The 16,862-nt window shown below is 37.1% G+C and overlaps 1 protein-coding gene across 2 annotated transcripts in view; it reads right to left on the bottom strand.

Annotated features, from left to right (window-relative positions):
- The window catches only part of LOC146483421 (uncharacterized), a 203,206-nt gene that overhangs the window by 20,833 nt on the left and 165,511 nt on the right, over positions 1-16,862 (bottom strand). The window contains exons 1-5 of one of the 2 annotated variants that reach the window (XM_085105652.1): positions 13,886-13,943; positions 2,514-2,590; positions 2,203-2,300; positions 1,719-1,893; positions 1,186-1,381 (exon numbers count right to left, since the gene is read on the bottom strand). The exons of the other annotated variant lie outside the window; for it this stretch is intronic. Coding sequence (XP_084961778.1) covers positions 1,186-1,381; positions 1,719-1,893; positions 2,203-2,300; positions 2,514-2,555 — 511 coding nt within the window. The 5' untranslated portion in view covers positions 2,556-2,590; positions 13,886-13,943. Of the gene's footprint in view, positions 1-1,185; positions 1,382-1,718; positions 1,894-2,202; positions 2,301-2,513; positions 2,591-13,885; positions 13,944-16,862 lie in introns of those variants that run through there. 2 annotated transcript variants of the gene reach the window in all.

Below are 16,862 nucleotides of genomic sequence, written 5' to 3'. Positions count from 1 at the left end.
TTCTTACGAAAGATTTCGATTAATTTCTGAATATCATTGTGAAAACCCAACCAGGTGTTATTGATCTTAAACGTCTTGTCAATTGAGAGTTTTGACCAGCCCAATTTTGTAGCAAAGGGGTGTAAAACACAGAAAATTGGTAAGCACACCTGTGAAGGTCTTTTTGCGATAAGTGGTGGTGACAGGGAAGTTTGAGGCTTTATTGTCTAATAGCTCATCGAGTGGGGTGGATCATGGTTAATTTCCTTCTCCATAGTGAAATAATTTTTTGGGTGTTGACTGTTAATAAAAATAAAGATAAGGTCAGCATCCTGTTCCGAGGGAAAATGGCAAAATGTGTCGTGTAGATAACGACAGTAGAATAATGCTGCAGAATCCTTGTATTGTTCCAGACACAGCTTCTCATGGGGTCCCATGTATATATTGGCAAGAACGGGGACTAAGGGGGAGCCCATAGCTACACCATCAATCTAATCGTAAAATGTGCCCTCAAACAAAAAATGGGTTTCGGTGGTCGCAAAAGAGTAAAGTCTTTTCAGGTCAGAGGCGCTGAGTTTGAAGCCTGGATTTCCTTTGTTGATGTAATTGTCCACCAGGTCAATACGTTCAACCAAGGGAATGTTGGCAAATATACTCTCCACATTAAACGAGACCATATAATTCCCCTTCATGGAAAACCTGTTAATATCACGAACAAATGTGAAGCAGTATCCGAAGCAACATGCTCAGATGGAATGTGTGGTTGGAGAAGGTTGCTTACAAATTTTGCCAGGTTGTAATTGAGGCTTTCCTTGTAGGCACCTTGACTAACAACCATTTTAGTGCACGTGCATTCTAGCTGCGTTGTAACTTTGAATCAACGCAACGTAATATTCTGTAACGTCATGTAACGTACGCATTGTGACTTGCGCGCTATAAACTTCAACACTTGTTTCATAACTGTCACACTGACGATGACCAATGTACCTTCAAAACATGTCATGTCGTTTTGTTTTTGAAGAATTGAACGAAAACTTTCCAATACTACTTGTCTAACTTAGCTTCTTGCTTTTAAGTTCCTTCAGGTAGCCAGATTTGGTTGGTTTGCCTTTATCCACAGCTCTACAAAGTAAACTTTGTTTTATTGTGCTTGTGTCCTTTTGTTTGTTTGCTATTTTTTATTACGTTAAGGTAAAAGCTACTAACCTGGCGCGTAGTACACAAAAGTCGAGTATGCTTGTTCAGTATGTGGCGCTGCATCGGGACTTTCATCTTCCCAAGTGTACTCTACTGTAACAAAGATCGACGTTTCTGCAGTCTTCCCAGATGAGGTTATCTTCTGCTGATCAACATGGAACTTGACAGCGAGGAAGATATTTTCACAAGGAGCCATTTGCACAAACTAAAATCGATAAATGTTGATGAATGCAAAAGGGCCATTATCATCTGCATCCTTAATTGGGATGACACTTTATTAAACACCTTTTAAATTATAATCTAAAGAAAAGAGGTCTCTTCTCATGGGTAAATCCCAAATTAAAGAGCAAAGTCAGTTATGTTGCTAGGTTATCAATTTCAGTGAGAAAATCAGATCCAAATTATCCTTCCAATGCACAGAGCTTGAAAGGCCTTCTAAAGAGACGAAAGATTCTTTAGTATTTCTGCGTTAGGTTAATAGTCCAGTTTAACATTGCCGGCAGTTCAGAATGAGCTACAATTCCATTCAAGTGTGATGTTACCTTCACAATTAAGGCCGATTCGTGGTCAACCAAGCCAGTGTATTGTGGTCCATGTATTGCTTGAGCAGAGTTGAATTTGAGTGTTGAAGGAAATGACCACCTCACAACAATGTTAGCGGCTGCCCCTCGAGAACTTGGTTTGTGAGCTATAATAAGGTGATTGGTGACTAAGCCACTGTCGAAAAATGAAAACGTCAAAAAAACTAGCTCCTGGTTAAGATAAAAAAAATTGCAAAGAAAAGCAAGAAAATAGAGTAATAAATCGTTTGTTAGATAAACCATTTATGTCTTGGCATGTTATGAGATGTTAAAGACCAACTACTATATGTAAAATATCCTTAATAATGTTGAAAACCAAAACTTGCATTTCTTACACATAATAATTGCTATCCTTTGAATGGTCTCCTGAAGAGAGTTTTCAGGTTGAGGATAAGGCGCATTCTAATCTTATGTTGCGGTCACACTTTGAAAAAACGACACCCACCTTTGCAGAATGGGTTCAGAGATATTGGCCAACGACACGGTCACGTCAAGTTTAGGTTTTCCTCCGCTTCTAGCAACACAATTATCTTGGGAAACAACCTAAAAGTGGTGGTAAAGTCAAAGAAAAACTTTCATGTTGACGAATAATTTTTGCTGTAGTTTATGGTTTATAAGTAGATATGGTTTTATTTCTCGTATTCCGCGCTCCATATTTTTTTCTAAATAAATGTTTGAAAGAAAATTCGCACACTAGTCGGGGGTGATAACCATTACACCACCAGTGCTAAAGCTTACATGATGATTTGGACCTACCATCCCTTGTCTCCAAATTAATAGTAGTAAAAGCAGTGCCATCGTAGTCTTTCGGATGAAACTAGAACTTCCACTCCCTAAGAGAAAATAGGGAAGGCAAGAAACGGTTATTGTTTCCTGTACTTAAAACAAGGAGGCCATTTCTACATCTACAATCTATTAAGTTTGTAAAATCGCAAGATATCACACCAACTGATAAAATAATAATAACAATAACAATGTTAAAATCCAAGAGCTTAAAAGCATACAATAATATGAAAACTGAATAAAACTAATACGGCAGAGTATTAAAAGCTATCGAGCAACTTAGATCTAGAACTATATACGGACGTTGAATTTACAATATCTTTGGGGAGGGAGTTCCATTCGCTGATTGTGCGCGGGAAGAAGGAAAACTTGAAAACATCTTTCTTTGCCCTGGGTACTATAAACTTAAAAGAGTGGCTCCCTCGGGTTCTACTTTCACTGTTTGGTTTCAGGTGGGCAGCTACTGAAAAATCCGTCAGTTTGAGGGAGAGTTTATACATAAAAGATAGTCTGGCGGTTTTCCTTCCAGTGGCTAGGGTTTCCCAATTAAGTTCCTTCAGCATTTCCGTCACGCTTGCATAAGGGTTGTAGTTGAAAGCCCAGAATCGTGCTGCCTTTCTCTGAACTCCCTCCAGCTTTTCGAAGTCCTTCTCGTGGTACGGATCACATGCGGCACTTCCATATTCGGGGGTTCGTCGGACTAAGGTCTTGTACGCCGTTTCCCTTACCGATCTGGGACAGTTATATAAGTTTCGCCGCTCAACGCCAAGGACTTTACAAGCTTTGCTTGAAACTGTGGATTTTTTACAAGTCATTCAACTAACGTGGTAAATACTAAGAAAACATGAAAAAAAAAAAAAAAAACAGGAAAGCAAATAAATAAATATTTCAAAAGGTAAAAAATGTTACCACACGACATGTACCTTTCAAAAATACCTAACCATAGTTACAAGACATTAATTCCAGAACACCGGGAGAAAGAAATCAAATAAATTATTGAAGCAATAACTCATTATGTGCTCTAACCGAAAATTTGGAGACGAAAATGCGAGGAGTTGAAAAATGTCAACCAAACCTTCTATAAGCTGCATTCCATTCCGACCCAGTCCATCAATGGTTACAGACGATCAGGAGAATTTTAGTATACTGGTGGTAGTTTATAGCAAAACTGGAGCATCATTTGTAGGTTTCTATTAATATCAAAACGTTTTAGTGCTTTGAAATGACACGTTGCCTTTGAGAGTCGTACAACTATCCACCTTAGTCTGTTTTTTATATATTATTCTAAGGTATTCACGAATTTTTTCAGACATCACAACAAAGAATATTGAAAACTACCAATTAGCTTAATGGATGACTCCTTCTTCCCAATGGTTAGCTTTGTTGTTTAGCATCAATTTGTTCAACAAACATAAAATATTAATCACGAAACGAGGTCTACATCACAATCTACAACTTTCATTTAAATTCGAATAATATGCAGCATCTGTTAGCCACGGCTGACTTTTCATTGCAAAGCGGTCTGTGTGTCTTGTAAATGACACATCTGTGCGAGGGTAATATACTTAGCCCTCCCCCCATAGTCGTTGTTGTTATGTGACGTTGATCGCGTTTCCAAATAAGGCAATGACATGTGAGCGAGAAATTGTACGGTGAATTAAGAGTTGAACAGCGAGCCAGTTTTTGTGAGTTTGCCGATTAAAAGCTGAGTTAAACACAAAGCAATCGACTGAGTTTACAGTAGGCCTACTCAGGGACCTTAAGTCGCGTTAAGTCGCTTAAAGTTGCCTAAAGTCGCCTTAAGTCGCCTTAAATACCCCCGGCAGGGGGAGGTGGAAATCTCATACGAAATTGACGGGGGTGATTGCCATACCCTTTAGGGGTTAATATTTGTGGTTTGATACCCCTTAGGGTGTTAAAAGCTAAAATTACTACCGTCAGATACAGTGTGATAGCTTTTAGGGTAGTGAGCCAAAAAATATGACAGGCAGAAAATGTCAATCAACTGATTTGGTACCTCCTAAATAAAATGATAAAAAACAATTATTCAGATCATGCCCACAAAGCAGAATTCTGATACATTTTAGGGCTTCTTTTCAAACTTTTCGAGTTTATCCCTTTCATTTTTATATGGGAGCCCCCCCTCCAGCCCCTGCCGATCTTTAAAAATCGCTTAGATTATAAAAAGCTCAAATTTCTCCCAGAGGATAAACTTCCCCATTTCAATAAAAACAAATATGAATTTGTTGTCCATAATAGTGTGTTCATTGGGTTACTGATCTTTGTCAGTGAATCAACTGATGGTCGTAATGTTATAATATATAATTCCATCAACCATTCCCCCATTCAAATATGAGAACTTTAAAGCTGGGGTTGGAGGACCCTTTCTAAAAGTAAAAGACCTGGTTGTTACAAATTTTAACAGAAACCCTAAATTAATGGTACAAAAATATTCTTTCACTGGCATGGCTCCAATACTCTTGCACTCCAAGAAGCCTTCTTGGCAGTTTGCCATATTTATGCAATAAACTGCCGACCTACGAATAAGCACCCACTTCGAATAAGCGTCAACCCCGAAAGCCCAAAAAGTCAATGAGAGCCTGCCCTCAAATAAGAGCCCACCCTGCCCTCTCCCAACAAAATACATTTCTGTACTAGCCCAGCATGAAGTAAGATCAGTGTCAGTTGTGTTCCAAAATTGGTTTTAGATACGATACTCAAAGAACTTTTATATTGTTTATGTTAGATTTTGCACTTTTTGTGTCTTGTCTACAAGTTGCATGATCTTTTGTTAAGGATTGTAAAAATTGATAGGTTCAATTTTTAGGGGAGTTGTGTGCGAGAGTAGTAGACTAAGCCCTCCCCCCATAGTTGTTGTTGTTATGTGACGTTGATCGCGTTTCCAAATAAGGCAATGACATGTGAGCGAGAAATTGTACGGTGAATTGTGAGTTGAACAGCGAACCAGTTTTTGTGAGTTTGCCGATTTAAAGCTGAGTTAAACACAACGCAATCGTGTGAGTTTACAGTTTACCGATAGGGTGTTCGGTATACACCCTTCATTTCGGGGTTAAGACTCACTACCGTAATCAACTATCAGATATCAACCGGACAACACTTCTTATCATTCCAATCGGGCGGGAACAAGAAATTATCTGAAAACAACTACAAATGGGACCTTCAAATAATAAAACAGACCTTTAGCCAGATGGATTCATGATAAAAAAATATTTTTGAATGACTACGGCTTTCAGTTGCCGCATGAGTATTTGAATGAAGCTCTAAGGACATTAGCTTAATAAGGCAAACATCTGCATTTTTCTTGCTATGTTTTGTGCTCGTTGTAACAAATCGTATCACTTCCCCCAGATGAAGGCTGAAGTTTTTGCCGAAACGTTGAGTTTTAAACATTCAGTTTACATTTTTTCTAACCAGAATAACGTTTTATTTGTCATCATTTATCAAAAATTACCTGAAAATTACTATAAGTAGGACCTTCAAACATTACGACGTTTATAACCATGTTTTGTCTTCCCGATCAGTTTGCTGCTGGACTCATCAGATATGCTCTTCAAAAACGTTCCATTTAACCTTGAGTCCCGTTAATTTTTGTTATTGTATCTTAAAGTGTTTAACTAAACGCTTGGCAAGAAAATGGGGTGTCGTTACAGCCTGTTTAATTTCTCTAGCTCCATACAACAATTGATCAATATAAAATTAAGTTCAAATGATGTTCAATCTACTTTTATGATGGATATTTTGATGTAAGGCAATTTGCAACGTAATGGCAAAGAAAATATCTCGCACTGCTTTTTTCAGTCGTTTAGTGAAAGCAAACACTTTGTGCATTATTTCAGTCGCTTAATCTACCTTTCAGTAGAAATATGAGTATATTTTACAAAAAGGAGAAGGGGATGAAGTCGTCACATCTAAAACACTTACTATTATAAGCTATCATAAAAACTCTCCATGAACAAGAAAACCGATGGCAATAACCAAAGCTCCAGCAGTTTATATTTGTATGAACTTCGAATAACACTTAAATTCATTGAAAAAAAAAAATGTCAACCTAACCTTCTATAAGACGCATTCCATTCCGACCCAGTCCATCAATGGCTACAGACGATCAGGACAATTTTAGTACACTGGTGGTAGTTTATATCAAAACTGGACCATCATTTGTACGAAAAACGTTTTTGGTGATTCGAAATGACACTGCCTTTGAGAGTCGTACAACAGTCACTTTGGTCTGCTGTTAATATATATTATTCCAAGGTATTCATGAATTTTTAAGACACCAAGACAAACAATATTGAAAATTGCCAATTTTCGTAATGACGGAGACTTTCTTTTCAACGGTTTCCTTTGTTGTTTTGCATCAATTTATTCCGCAAATATAAGATATTAATCATGAAACGAGGTCTACATCACATTCTACAAGTTTCACTCAAATTCGGATAATATGCAGCGTGTGTTAACCCACCTTAAAATATCAAAATAGACCTCTACCAGGGGGATTTATGATGACAAACTTGTCATATCAATGACGACGGCATTCACTTGTCGAATGAGTATTTGTGACAAGACTTAATTAGCTAAACATCTGCATTTTTCTTTATATATATCGTGCTCGTTGTAAAAATTCTTAGTACTTCCTCATGACAAAGACTGAAGTTTTAAAAAATTTAGTCTACATTTTTCTAGCCAGAATAACGTTTTATTTGTCATCATTTATCACAAAATTACCTGAAAATTACTATAAGTAGGACCTTCAAACATTACGACATTTATCACGACGTTTTGTCTTCTCGGTTTACAGCTGGGCTCGTCAAATTTGCTCTACGAAATCGTTCCATTGAACCTCAATCCCCCGTTGATTTTTATTATTGTATTGTAAAATGTTTAACTAAACGCTTGGCAAGAAAATAGGGTGTCTTTACAGCCTGTTCAATTTCTCTAGCTTCATAGAACAATTGATCAATATAAAATAAAGTTCAAATGATGTTCAATCTACTTTTATGATGGATATTTTGATGTAAGGAAATTTGCAACGTAATGACAAAGAAGATATCTTGCACTGCGTTTTTCAGTCGTTTGGTGGATGGAAACACTTTGTGCATTTTTTTAGTCGCTTAGTCTACCTTTCAGTAGAAATATGAGCATATTTTTCAGAAAAGAGAAAGGGATGAACTCGACACATCTGAAACGCTTAATATTGTAAGCTATCTCTAAAACTCTCCATGAACAAGATAACCGATAGCAATAACCAAACCTTCAGTGTATGAACTTAGAATAACTTACACATTCATTGAAAAATGTTCACATAACCTTCTATAAGCTGCATTCCATTCCGACCCAGTCTATCAATGGCTACAGACGATCAGGACAATTTTAGTACACTGGTGGTAGTTTATAGCAAAACTGGCGCATCATTTGTAGGTTTCTATTAATACCAAAACGTTTTTGGTGTATTGAAATGACATTGCCTTTGAGAGTCGTACAACATTCACTTTGGTCTGCTTTTTATATTTTATTCCAAGGTATTCATGAATTTTTCAGACACCAGGACAAACAATATTGAAAATGTCCAATTAGCGTAACGGCTGAGACCATCTTTCCATCGCTTTCCTTTGTTTTTTTCGCATCAATTTATTCCGCAAATATAAGATATTAATCATGAAACGAGGTCTACATCACATTCTACAAGTTTCACTCAAATTCGGATAATATGCAGCGTGTGTTAACCCTGGATGATTTTTTATTCGAAAGTGGTCTGCGTGTCTTGTATTTCGGGGTTACCTTCAAGACTTATTACCGATAACCAACTAACAGATATCAACCGCACAACCGTTCGTACCATTCGAATAGGGCGGAAACAAAATTACCTGAAAATAACGATAAGTAGGATCTACAAATATAAAAATACACCTCTGACCAGGTGGATTAATGATGACAAATCTATATGAATGACGACGACATTCACTTGCCGCATGAGTATTTGAATTAAGCTCTAAGGACAAGACTTAATGATCTAAACATCTACATTTTCGTTATATATATCGTGCTCGTTGTAAAAAATCGTGTCACTTCCCCCAGATGAAGGCTGAAGTTTTATCTGAATCGTTGCTTTTTTTAAAAAATTTAGTTTCGTTTTTTCTAACTAAAATAATTCCATTTGTCATCATTTATCACGAAATTACCTGAAAATTACTATAACTAGGACCTTCAAACATTACGACATTTATCACCATGTTTTGTCTTCTAGGTTTACTGCTGGACTCTTCAGATATGCTCTTGAAAAACGTTCCATTGGACCTCGACCCCCGTTGATTTTTATTATTGTATTGTAACGTGTTTAACCAAACGCTTGGCAAGGAAATAAGGTGGTATACACTCTTCATTTCGGGGTTAAGACTCACTACCGATTATCAACTATCAGATATCAACCGGACAACACTTCTTATCATTCCAATCGGGCGGGAACAAGAAATTATCTGAAAACAACTACAAATGGGACCTTCAAATAATAAAACAGACCTTTAACCAGATGGATTCATGATGAAAAATATATATATGAATGACGACGGCTTTCAGTTGCCGCATGAGTATTTGAATGAAGCTCTAAGGACAAGACTTAATTATCTAAACATCTACATTTTCATTATATATATCGTGCTCGTTGTAAAAAATCGTGTCACTTCCCCCAGATGAAGGCTGAAGTTTTATCTGAATCGTTGCTTTTTTTAAAAAATTTAGATTCGTTTTTTCTAACTAAAATAATTCCATTTGTCATCATTTATCACGAAATTACCTGAAAATTACTATAACTAGGACCTTCAAACATTACGACATTTATCACCATGTTTTGTCTTCTCGGTTTACTGCTGGACTCATCAGATATGCTCTAGAAAAACGTTCTATTGGACCTCAACCCCCGTTGATTTTTATTATTGTATTGTAACGTGTTTAACCAAACGCTTGGCAAGGAAATAAGGTGTCTTTACAGCCTATTTAAATACTCTGGCTCCATAGAACAATTGGTCAATATAAAAAAAAGTTCAAATGAAGTTCAATCTACTTTCCGATGTTTCCAAGTTGTATGATCTTTTGTTAAGGATTGTAAAAATTGATAGGTTCAATTTTTAGGGGAGTTGTGTGCGAGAGTAATAGACTTAGCCCTCCCCCCATAGTCGTTGTTGTTATGTGACGTTGATCGCGTTTCCAAAAAAGGCAATGACATGTGAGCGAGAAATTGTACGGTGAATTGTGAGTTGAACGGTGAGCCAGTTTTTGTGAGTTTGCCGATTAAAAGCTGAGTTAAACACAACGCAATCGAGTGAGTTTACAGTTTACCGAAAGGGTGTTCGGTATACACTCTTCATTTCGGGGTTAAGACTCACTACCGATAATCAACTATCAGATATCAACCGGACAACAGTTCTGATCATTCCAATCGGGCGGGAACAAGAAATTATCTGAAAACAACTACAAATGGGACATTCAAATAATAAAACAGACCTTTAACCAGATGGATTCATGAATTAAAAATATATATATGAATGACGACGGCTTTCAGTTGCCGCATGAGTATTTGAATGAAGCTCTAAGGACATTGGCTTAATTAGGCAAATATCTGCATTTTTCTTGTTATATTTTGTGCTCGTTGTAAAAAATCGTATCACTTCCCCCAGATGAAGGCTGAAGTTTTAGCCGAAACGTTGAGTTTTTAAACATTCAGTTTACATTTTTTCTAACCAGAATAACGTTTTATTTGTCATCATTTATAAAAAATTACCTGAAAATTACTATAAGTAGGACCTTCAAACATTACGACGTTTATAACCATGTTTTGTCTTCCCGATCAGTTTGCTGCTGGACTCATCAGATATGCTCTTCAAAAACGTTCCATTTAACCTTGAGTCCCGTTGATTTTTATTATTGTATTGTAAAGTGTTTAACTAAACGCTTGGCAAGAAAATGGGGTGTCGTTACAGCCTGTTTGATTTCTCTAGCTCCATAGAACAATTGATCAATATAAAATTAAGTTCAAATGATGTTCAATCTACTTTTATGATATATATTTTGATGTAAGGCAATTTGCACGTAATGGCAAAGAAAATATCTCGCACTGCTTTTTTCAGTCGTTTGGTGGATGCAAACACTTTGTGCATTATTTTAGTCGCTTAATCTACCTTTCAGTAGAAATATGAGTATATTTTACAAAAAGGAGAAGGGGATGAAGTCGTCACATCTAAAACACTTACTATTATAAGCTATCATAAAAACTCTCCATGAACAAGAAAACCGATGGCAATAACCAAAGCTCCAGCAGTTTATATTTGTATAAACTTCAATTAACACTTAAATTCATTGAAAAAAAAAATGTCAACCTAACCTTCTATAAGACGCATTCCATTCCGACCCAGTCCATCAATGGCTACAGACGATCAGGACAATTTTAGTACACTGGTGGTAGTTTATAGCAAAACTGGACCATCATTTGTACGAAAAACGTTTTTGGTGATTCGAAATGACACTGCCTTTGAGAGTCGTACAACAGTCACTTTGGTCTGCTGTTAATATATTATTCCAAGGTATTCATGAATTTTTAAGACACCAAGACAAACAATATTGAAAATTGCCAATTTTCGTAATGACGGAGACTTTCTTTTCAACGGTTTCCTTTGTTGTTTTGCATCAATTTATTCCGCAAATATAAGATATTAATCATGAAACGAGGTCTACATCACATTCTACAAGTTTCACTCAAATTCGGATAATATGCAGCGTGTGTTAACCCACCTTAAAATATCAAAATAGACCTCTACCAGGGGGATTTATGATGACAAACTTGTCTTATGAATGACGACGGCATTCACTTGTCGAATGAGTATTTGTGACAAGACTTAATTAGCTAAACATCTGCATTTTTCTTTATATATATCGTGCTCGTTGTAAAAATTCTTATTACTTCCTCATGACAAAGACTGAAGTTTTAAAAAATTTAGTCTACATTTTTCTAGCCAGAATAACGTTTTATTTGTCATCATTTATCACAAAATTACCTGAAAATTACTATAAGTAGGACCTTCAAACATTACGCATTTATCACGACGTTTTGTCTTCTCGGTTTACAGCTGGGCTCGTCAAATTTGCTCTACGAAATCGTTCCATTGAAATTCAATCCCCCGTTGATTTTTATTATTGTGTTGTAAAATGTTTAACTAAACGCTTGGCGAGAAAATAGGGTGTCTTTACAGCCTGTTTAATTTCTCTAGCTTCATAGAACAATTGATCAATATAAAATAAAGTTCAAATGATGTTCAATCTACTTTTATGATGGATATTTTGATGTAAGGAAATTTGCAACGTAATGACAAAGAAGATATCTTGCACTGCGTTTTTCAGTCGTTTGGTGGATGGAAACACTTTGTGCATTTTTTTAGTCGCTTAATCTACCTTTCAGTAGAAATATGAGCATATTTTTCAGAAAAGAGAAAGGGATGAACTCGACACATCTGAAACGCTTAATATTGTAAGCTATCTCTAAAACTCTCCATGAACAAGATAACCGATAGCAATAACCAAACCTTCAGTGTATGAACTTAGAATAACTTACACATTCATTGAAAAATGTTCACATAACCTTCTATAAGCTGCATTCCATTCCGACCCAGTCTATCAATGGCTACAGACGATCAGGACAATTTTAGTACACTGGTGGTAGTTTATAGCAAAACTGGCGCATCATTTGTAGGTTTCTATTAATACCAAAACGTTTTTGGTGTATTGAAATGACATTGCCTTTGAGAGTCGTACAACATTCACTTTGGTCTGCTTTTTATATTTTATTCCAAGGTATTCATGAATTTTTCAGACACCAGGACAAACAATATTGAAAATGTCCAATTAGCGTAACGGCTGAGACCATCTTTCCATCGCTTTCCTTTGTTTTTTTCGCATCAATTTATTCCGCAAATATAAGATATTAATCATGAAACGAGGTCTACATCACATTCTTTAAGTTTCACTCAAATTCGGATAATATGCAGCGTGTGTTAACCCTGGATGATTTTTTATTCGAAAGTGGTCTGCGTGTCTTGTATTTCGTGGTTAACTTTAAGACCTATTACCGATAACCAACTAACAGATATCAACCGCACAATCGTTCTTATCATTCGAATAGGGCGGGAACAAAATTACCTTAAAATTACGATAAGTAGGACCTAAAAATATCAAAATAGATCTCTAACAAGGTGGATTAATGATAACAAATATATATAAATGACGACGCCATTCACTTTTCGCATGAGTATTTGAGACAAGACTTAATTATCTAAACATCTGCATTTTTCATTATATATATCGCGGTCGTTGTAAAAATTCTTATCTCTTCCTCCTTATGAAGGCTGAAGTTGGTTTTTAAACATTTTGTTTACATTTTTTCTAACCAGAATAACGTTTTATGGGTCATCATTTATCACACTATTACCTGAAAAATACTATAAGTAGCACTTTCAAACATTACGACATTTATCACGATGTTTTGTCTTCGCGGCCTAATGCTGGACTCATCAAATATGCTTTATACAAACTTGCCATTAGTAGTAGGTAAATTGAGGGTATGAGATCATTTTTCAAGCATGCACCATTTTTGGCCCCTAATTCAACCATATTCATGCCCTTTTTCATGCCCAACTCATCAATTTTCAATTTTTATTTTTATCACATAATTTGACCTCAATTCACCTATCATCAATACCTTTTTCAAGAGTTTTTAATATAAACCAGAACCAGGTTGGGACAGAACTCATTTTACCTGCTGAACAGGACTTCACTATTTTTCTTTTCCCTACTAATTGAAGGGCAAAATAGCGCAAGTTGTTTGTAGTTAACAAAAGCCAAAATACAACAGTAAAGTAAGCTAGAAAAAAAAACCAAAACGTAACATAAAATCTATTTATTTCGTGATCAAAATATGTAGAAAATGCAGCTGTTACTACGCTTCAAGTGTCATGATAACCTTCATTTGTCGACTTCTTTTTCCAAGGGAAAAGACACGGTTCCTCGTTTAGCCAGTTTTCTTATATCCTTTGGTCTTCTTCGTCACACGAATCACTTTCAACATTTATTCAAAAACGTTTAAAACCGATTACTTTCTAGTTGTTAGACCTTTTCGCCGTTCATTATAATATTGTTCCAATTTTGGGGGTAACTCCTTAAAATAAACAACTACTGAAACACTTTATACTATATTGCTGTACCATCTTTACAAAAAGGGGCGATTGGGGCCTCTTAACTTCGACAAACTGAGCATGCGCCATCTAGATCAATGTTATTATCACCTGACCATGTCCAGCTGTGTTATAGCAACATTCGTTCTGCTGGTTTTTTCCTGCATTGTAAGATCCTTCCCCTCCCCCGCAGGAGTCAGATTTATTTTCTCCGCTACTTCCTCCAGAGTAGCCTCCGCCGCCTCCTCCACCACCACCCTGTCCGTAAGCACCACCCCCTCCTCCAAACCCTCCAAAAACATTGTTATACCAGGCTCTTCCACCCACTCCTCCTTGAAGAAATCCTTTGCCGCCTTCTCCGCCATAGCCCATGGTACCACCGAAGTGCTTTGAACTTCTCCCACTGGAGTAAAAACCACCACCACCACCACCTAAAAGGAACAATGAATTAATTGATTTCTAAACAAAATGAAATGTGTCTAATCAGTCTTACTAGGGTAATTCCTTTATGATTTTATACAGGATGACTTTTTTTCCTGAAACGTGATTAGTTTAGATCAGATAAAGAGAGCTTGTCAATTATGAGTTTAAAGTAAGTTCGCGTTTCCATCTAAGTGATTGGGAAAACAAACAAAACTCCCGCCAATTTCTAAACCAAAACCAATGGTGACTCGTGCACACGTTTTCCCGCCCTTGACGCCATTTACGTACATTAATTTGAATTCTTATTGGTTCATGATGTGGTTTGTATTTGTTGTGATTGGCCGGCCAGAGTGATTACCTTGCTTTGATTTCGCAGATAGAGGTACATGTTTCTCTGAAAGAGCCGCGTCACTGTAACTTACTGACAGGGTGAATTTTTGTCCACGAAAAACATCATCTGAGAACACAAAAACCAAACGAAGCGGAGGCGCTAACTATTGGTGGATAATACCAGTAACACAATATCCCTCACTTGCATGTGGTTCCTGGAATCATACTCAACTTTTTCAAGTCTCACGTAGAAAATGCATTTTTTTAAAGATGGAATAGCGAAGCAACATGCGCAAACCTAAAATGTTCCAACTTCCTTTTGTCTCTCGTGGTTCCTGACTAATCTGGCTGAGCTGAAGAATAAGCTTAAGCTTGCAATGGTTGGGATGTATGTGATTCCGTCCTATAAATGGGAAAATTAAAATCGTACCGACACTCGGCTAATACTAAAATGTGTGGCTTCGTTCTACTTTTGAGACTATTTTATCCAATTTTTCATAACTGTTTGTAAACCTGTCTGAACGTCACGAAAGAAAAGTGATAATAGCATGGTTACATTGGGGGTGAGGGAGGAGGTTGCCGCGGTAGAAATTGTGTGTTTACGCTTTTTCCAGAGTACTCTGTGTGCTAACTTTTAATTGGCCGAATTTCGCAAATAACATTCGTAAGCGGACGAAAATTGGCCCCAGTTATAGAAATCTGTGTCAGAGCTACAGATATTGTTGAATCAAGCTGATTTTACCCCACGCTCTACAAACAGAAATAGAACTTACGAATGTTTGGTTTTATCAACAGAGATAATAAGGTAATTTGGCCACCGTAAAGAGATTCGAGTGCTGATGTTTCGAGCGTTACCCGTTCGTCAGAGTGAATCCGACGAAAGCCTAACGCTGAAAACGTCAACACTCGAATCTCTTTAAGGTGGCCAAATTACCTTATAAACTCTGCTGAAAAAACCAAACATTCCTTTCTACTCTCCCACCGACGTAGTAACGCAGTTTCTTTTGAAACAAATCCTTTTATCTATTTGAAAATGAACTCCGCTGACTATTTGTAACGAATAAATTGGCCCATGTGACTGAACCCACTGATCAGGCCCATTAATCGGTACGCGCGGATTGTCCTTTTCTGTCTTTATTATGACCGGGGCAAAAAGCTCGGGCGTCGGCCGGGCTCGGGGCAAAAGTAACGTCGGCTGATCACGAGTTCTAGCGCGAGGAAAGGAGTAACGGAGTCTTCGAGTTTCAACAGTACTGCAGCCAATCAGGAGGCTGAGAATAGTTTGAGACAGAAGCTTCCTTCGCAAAGTATAAAATCACATATTACACAAAAACGTTTTAATTATTAAGTCATAAAGTCTGTATTTAACTCTAATTTAAATGGACAAGGTTATATGATGATCTTTAATGAAACTGAAAATGCATAAATGCATTTTACTGCGGTTAACTACACCGTCAGTGTAAAATAAGTTGTAGCTAAACAATTTAGATCAACGATTTGAATTAAGCTGGTTCATACAGTAAGCACGGTTTTCCCAAAAATAAATGTGGAAATCCCCGAAAATAGTAAACTAGTGGGCTGGTACTCTTATTATAGACAAACCATTAAAGTGCACGACGTCTCATGTCCAAGGTAAAATCTGGCCACACTGAAATTAAGTGTACAGCAATACAATACAGTCTTACCTGAGTTATCACTGTCAGCGGTGGTAGCACCGTGTCCACTGCTCCCACCCGACCATGACTTGTACCCAGCTCTCCCTGATGTTGCGGTTGAAGCATCGCACTCTGTATGTCTTGAAGTTATAGGAGTTTCGATACCTCCTCCTCCTCCAGCCATTATCAATGGAGTGTTGCTTGCTCTCACTACAAATGTTCCACCGCCCCCTCCATTGCTTTGCTCATATCTGTTAATTCCACCTTCTTGACCAACAAGAATCTGAATTGTTTCACCCTTTGATAAGCGAAAGGTGCCTATCATTCTAGCACCTCTTCCTCGATATTGACGGCTATTACTTTTTACACCATATCCCCCTGAAGCTCCTACTGCTTCGATTTTGTAGTTACCTGTGTACGGAACAGTCCATCGTTGTATACCGCTGACCAAAGTAACTTGACCATCCTGGATCCTAGCCTGACAGCTTTAACACGAGTCCTGCTGATGTTGCCCATGTTGTCTACTCAACTTTTAGAGTTTGGCTCCTACGAGTATGTCTTTTAAAGATTTCCTCTCTTGTAGGATATAATTGGTGGACCCTGATAAATTTCTTTCAGCAAAGGTTGATTCTCGATTAAATGCCATTTATACTCATTAGGTTCATTACTCTTTAGGTTTG

The sequence above is a fragment of the Pavona decussata genome, unplaced genomic scaffold, assembly GCF_977016875.1.
Source record: "Pavona decussata unplaced genomic scaffold, jaPavDecu1.1 SCAFFOLD_38, whole genome shotgun sequence".
Classification (NCBI taxonomy): Eukaryota; Metazoa; Cnidaria; class Anthozoa; order Scleractinia; family Agariciidae; genus Pavona; species Pavona decussata.
This window is presented reverse-complemented; position numbering and strand designations above follow the sequence as displayed.